Source organism: Momordica charantia (genome assembly GCF_013281855.1).
Source record: "Momordica charantia cultivar OHB3-1 chromosome 4 unlocalized genomic scaffold, Mcharantia_2.0 BLBB01000004.1, whole genome shotgun sequence".
NCBI lineage: Eukaryota > Viridiplantae > Streptophyta > Magnoliopsida > Cucurbitales > Cucurbitaceae > Momordica > Momordica charantia.
In genome coordinates this window covers 9,505,179-9,511,424 of record NW_028275162.1, presented here as the reverse complement: position 1 = coordinate 9,511,424, position 6,246 = coordinate 9,505,179, and the positions used below count along the sequence as shown (strand labels likewise).

At 37.7% G+C, this 6,246-nt stretch overlaps 1 protein-coding gene across 1 annotated transcript; it reads right to left on the bottom strand.

Moving 5' to 3' along the window:
* Positions 1–272: 272 nt before the first annotated feature.
* Positions 273–785, bottom strand: LOC111023794 (uncharacterized). Its single transcript, XM_022301274.1, has one exon. The coding sequence runs from the start codon at positions 783–785 to the stop codon at positions 273–275; it is 513 nt and encodes a 170-aa protein (XP_022156966.1).
* Positions 786–6,246: the final 5,461 nt, after the last annotated feature.

Here is a 6,246-nt window from a genome sequence, read left to right as displayed (position 1 = left end):
GCATCTTAGAAGAACCATGTCATGGTTTCTCTTGTACTGTATCTCTCAGTTTAAGAAAAACTTCATTGCCAATTTGCGGAGGGTGCGCTTATCATTTTCTGAAGCATTCGGTGGATATTCCTTATTCTTGATATATTGCTTGATGTCATGAAACCAAGGGTTGCCATCGGGTTCTTCCTCAATGCTCATACAAGAAGCTGGGACATCTCTCCTCCCAAATTTAATTGGATAGACCTCCTCATTGATTTCTAAATTGAACATCATTGCTAATGTCATGAAACCAAGTTGGGACCCATGATGTCATGAAACCAAGGGTTACTGTCGAGTTCTTTCTCAATGCTCATACAAGAAGCTGGGATATATCTCCTCCCAAATTTAATCATACGAAATTCCTCATTGAGTTCTAAAGTGAACATCACTGATAATGTGGCCAATGCATATGCTACTTGATTATTTTCTCTTGGCATATAATCAAATGAGATTTCATCAAACTCTTGTGACAATTCTGTTATGAGTTGTTTGTAAGGCAACAACTTAGTGTCTCTTATTTCCCATTCTTCTCTTAGTTGATGAATTACTAGCATAGAATCCCCAAAAACTTTAAGTTTCTTAACCTTCATATCAATAGCAGCTTGGACGCGCATCGAGCATGCTTCATACTCGGCCATATTATATGTGTAGTCAAAGCATAACCTGGTGATAAGAGGGCATAGATCCCCTTTGGGTGATATCAAAATAGCCCCTATGCCATTATCTAGCTCATTAGAGGCACCATCAAACATCATGGTCCAAGTTTATGAGTCTAAACTTTCCTCAGCTACGGTTATGGTGGAGATATACTCATCTGAAAGTCGACTTCACCGGTACGTAGTCATTTATAGGTTGTTGAGCTAGGTAGTCAGCCAGAGCACTCCCTTTAATAGCCTTTTGAGTCATATAGACAATATCATATTCGGACAAGAGAACCTGCGACCTTGCAATTCGACCTGAGAGAAATCGCTTTTCAAAAGTATACTTTATGAGGTCCATCTTTGAAATGAGCCATGTGGTATAATACAACATGTATTGTCTTAAACGTCGGGCAGCCCAAGCTAGAGCACAACAAGTTTTTTCTACTTAAGAGTATTTAGTCTCGTAATCGATAAACTTCTTACTCAAATAATATATGGCATGTTCTTTTTTGCCTGAGTCATCATGCTGCCCCAATACACATCTCATTGAGTTTTCAGTCACTGTGAGATATAAAATAAAGGGTCGTCCTGGAGTTGGTGACATAAGAACTGGAGACTCCTGCAAATACTGCTTAATCTTATCAAATGCTGCATGACAATCTTCACTCCATACACCATCATTGTTCTTGCAGAGCAATTTAAAGATGGGTTCGCAAGTTGCTGTTAAGTGAGATATGAACCTTGCGATGTAAATGAGTCGTCCTAGGAACCCTCTAACTTCTTTTTGCGTCTGTGGAGGTGGCATTTCTAAGATTGCTTTGACTTTATCCGGGTCAACTTTAATGCCTTCTTCGCTTACTACATAGCCCAGAAGTTTTCCAGTGGTTGCCCCAAATATGCATTTGTTGGGATTGAGTTTCAATTTGAACTTCCTCAATCGATCAAATAGCTTCTTTAAAATAGTTTTGTGCTCCTTGCCCTGTTTTGACTTGGCAATCATATCATCCACGTAAACTTCAATTTCTTTGTGCATCAAGTCTTGAAAAATGGTAACCATGGCACGCTGGTAGGTTGCCCCACCGTTTTTTAGCCTGAACAGCATAACTTTGTAGCAGAAAGTTCCCCACAGCGTAATAAATGTGGTTTTTTCGCGATCCTCAGGTGCCATCTTGATTTGATTGTATCTTGAGAACCCATCCATAAAGGAGAAGGTTGAGAATCCAGCAGTATTATCAACCAATACATCGATATGAGGAAGCGGGAAGTTGTCTTTTGGGTTTGCACGATTCAAGTCTCTATAATCTACTCACATTCTTACTTGTCCATTTTTCTTTGGTACAGAGACAATGTTCGCCACCCACTTAGGGTAATTAGATACCGTAAGGAACCCTACATCAATTTTTTCCTCACTTCATCCTTTATCTTGATCAACATATCTGGCCTCATTTTCCGTAACTTCTGCCTCACCTGCTTGAACTCTGGGTTGATTGGCAATTTGTGCTTTACAATGTCTATATCTAAACCAGACATATCTTAATAGGACCAAGCAAAAACATTAGCATATTCATGGAGTAACTCTATCAACTTTTTGCGACTCTCTGAACACATATTAGTGTCTATTTTAATTTCTTTGGTCACGGCTTGTGACCCCAAGTTAATTGTCTCAGTTAATTCCTCATGGGATCCCAACATCTTTTGTTCTTCTTCTAGCGTTCTCAATAACTCGGCAGAGGGCTCATCATCCATTTCCTTATCATACTCGACGTTGTATATAGGTGTATCAAACTCGTATTTCGAATCATTATCACATTCAATCTCAGTATTATTTGACTTATTATTTACAAAAGACAATAGCTCTAAGACGCTTCAATTGCTCAACTCGAAACCGTCTGGGCATGGGAAGACAAAAGGTCTGGTTTGCTCTCTTTCTTCTGTCACTGCAGAACCCTAATCGTAGTCCTGATGGATTATGTCGGCACTTCTGAAAGAGTGGCTGAGAGGTGGAATAGTCCTTCTTGGGTAATCATGATCCCTATTCTCAAATCTTGCTAGACGTTTTGCTTTTTCACGGTTTTGTACTCTCGTGATGTTATCTCTATTTGTTATGTCAAAGGTACAAGGACCTATCTGGATTGGGATCTTAATATCCCCAACAACAGCACTGTGAGCTCCATCGAAATCTCTTACTATCACAGTACTAGGCCTCATATGGGGCATATCGACTGATAACTTCTCTAGCGTGGATCTCGGCATTATGTTTAAAGAAGATCCATTATCAACAAGGACTTTTGCTACTAAGAAGTTCTTACACTTAACCGAGATGTGGAGAGCTTTGGTATGTCATGTACCCTCTTGTGGTATCTCCTCATCTGTAAAAGTGATGGAGCTAGATGCCTTTATGTTTCCGACAATGTTGCTCAAATTGTCCAATGTGATGTCTTGTGAAACGAAAGCTTGATTCAAGACCTCTAATAGTGTATTCCGATGCGCTGCAGAGGATAACAGCAAAGACAATATAGAGATCTTTGCGGGTGTCCAACCTAATTGTTCAATAACTTTGTATTCACTTTGCTTCACTAGCTTTAGAAACTTTTGAGTCTCTTCCTCAGACATGGGTTGTTTAGGACTTGCATCCATTAAACAATTGCCTCCACCAGTTCATCATAAACATCCTCGTTGAGTTTGGCCTTCCCTTTCTTATCCTCTTCCACTTTCTCCTTTTTCTTCTCACTTGCTTTCTCTTTATTCTTTTCACTAGTAGGCTTGTTCACGTGCTTACGCAAGCTATCCGGTGTATAACATCTCCTAGTTCGTGTCAAACCTCTTACTCCAGTGATATTGTCAACTGAGAGTGAAAGAGATGATACCTCTTGCCCGATAGTTACCTTGCACTCATATCTCCAAGGCACTGCTTTGGAACTTTTATACTTGAAAGGAGCTGGAACTGTGATAGTGATCGGTTTTCGATTGTTGTTGGGTGCATCAGGCTTTTCACAGTAAAATATGGTGAGGGGTTTTGGCTTAAAAGTAGCATCTGAGCCTTCAGCCGCCGAGGCACTCTTTACAACATTTATCCCTTTATTTTGTAACAATAAGGATTTTTGAGTTTAACAACTTTTGAACTCTCCTTTTAAAATGGCTACCTTGCTCTAGAGAGTGTCCTTTTGCCCCAACATAGGTACTACACTGATACATATGTTGGGTGTGTTGTCTTAAGCCCGAGAGGGACTTCCGGTTATTGGTCGGACCATAACCGAGTTGTTCATTAGAGGAGCAGTGGTATTTAAGCAGTAAGATGTAACTCAAGGGTAAAACGGTAATTTGACCCAGCTTGAGTTACAAGCACTCGTGAAGGATTGACTTGTCCATTAATGGTCGTATATCCATGGCACAAAAACATTCTGTAGTGAGAAGAGTGCAACTGCGAGATCTTTAGTCGAGTGACCCGTAGTTAACGAAAGTTGATTAACTCGGTCAATAAGTTTGACCGATTAATCTCGTATCGTTGGAGCTTCTGATCTGTAGGTCCATTAGGTCCCCTTGCTAGCTCATAACGGGTAAAGCGATGATCAAGTTTTTGGAAGAATTTGAACTGTTCAAATTGCTCAAGGGAATATATGTATATTGATACATTATAATAAATAGTTAATTCTAAATTAAAACTATATATTATGAGAGATATTATTTGAATGAGATTCAAATAAAATTAATATTAATACGATTCATATTAAAACTATAGGTTAAAAATAATGTGCATAAGATGTACATTACAATTATAGGTTATATGAGAGAAATGCTATAGAATATGATTCTATTTTTGTAATAAATAATTAAGTGTTAATTATGTGATTTATATATATATATATTAATTGTTAATTAGATTAATAATTAATTATTAATTATTAATTAATATGATTAATTAATTATATATATATATATATTAATTATTATTATTTATTAATAAGATTAATATATATATTTATAATTAATAACTCCCCTGCAATGCAGTTTTTTGGTTTTGTTTTGCAGAAAGGTTCTACTTAGCAAAAGAACAGAAAAACGCTCAAGCATAATTTATCTCAAGCTCCCTCTCAATTCTCCTTCTTGTTCCAAACCAAAGCTCCTACAAGTACGATCTCGTACCCAGATGATAGCACAGAAGATCATTTGGTGGTGTTCGAGAGATTTAATCGTTGAATAAGAGTTCTTCAAAGGTAAGGGAAAACATTTGTCCTTGTATTTCACACTTTGCATTATGGGTTTTGTTTCTCAAAATTGATGAACGATGATCATCGCTTCCGCTGCGGGATTCACATCCCATCAACATACCCACTACCCAAGAGGATTTCAAATAAATCCTGTATAGGGGGTTGTAATTTATGCAACTTTACTCTTTAACTCGATCCCTTGACATTCAATTGCATTTATTTGGAGGTTCTAATTATTCGGCAGCGGATTTGTTGGGACTTTCTCTACCTTTAAAAAGATTAGACACTCGTGCAAGCGCACACGGTCATAAGTAATACTCGGAAGTAATCTAAGGTCGAATCCTCAGGGACTTGTTGCTTTTCAAAATCAAGTAATGCAGTGAAATGGTTCAAATATGCAATTGTGATTCAGGAATAAAAATATGAAGAAATGTTGTCGTTTGGGGTTTCAACTAGCAAGCAATTTAATGAAACTCAACATCCTTGTCTCCTACCTTAGTTTTGATGCAAAACATGGAAAACACACTATGTTGGGAAAATGCACCAAGCGCAATTTCTGACTTTTCTTGGGATTTGAGTTCTACTCTTTCACTACCGCTTTTGGTTGCTGTAGAGACTAGGGTAACCTATAATCATATTCCTATGTGTGATTACAATCCTAGAGAATATCTACCAACTCATTTGCATTATGGGTCAGAGGGCCTATAACTAGGATCATGTTTTATGCGCTTATTCCTAAGTCACATCCCATATTGGTTTCGTATTATTTTACCTAACTCACCTTTTCCAAGGTTGGGCTTTGGTGTATAAATCAAGTTCCCACTGGCCAAATGGAAAAAAGACGTAAAGAGAAGTTTTTAGAAACCATCCCAAAAAAGTGTCAGGCGTAATCTTGCCAAAATGTCGAGCGTGTTGAAAATCAAATCATTTGACTAAGGCATTTCACAAGGAGGTTGATAACTAATTTAGAACATAATTAAATGAAAGTAAATGCACGAAAACATAAAGAAAGTATTTTTCATTGAATTTAAATGAATAAATAAGCCGTACAAGGAATTCTAGCTTGACCCTCTTCTCTCTCGAGCGTGAGGGGAGTTGAAACTCGCTAAAGAACTTTAAGATAACAGAATGAACAAAGAACGGAAGTAAGAACTCGAATTAAAAGCACTACGAAAGGTAAAAACGTGAAAAACGAAGAAATGAACAACTATAACATGAACATAAACCCTAAAAACGTGTTCTACAACTAGAGAGCATCTAAAAGAAGATGAAATGAAGCTTGGAAGGGATGATTTGCTGAGGGATGGATGACTTCCTTTTATAGCACCACAGGTTGGTTGAAACTCCCCTCCATTTTAGGTGGAAAA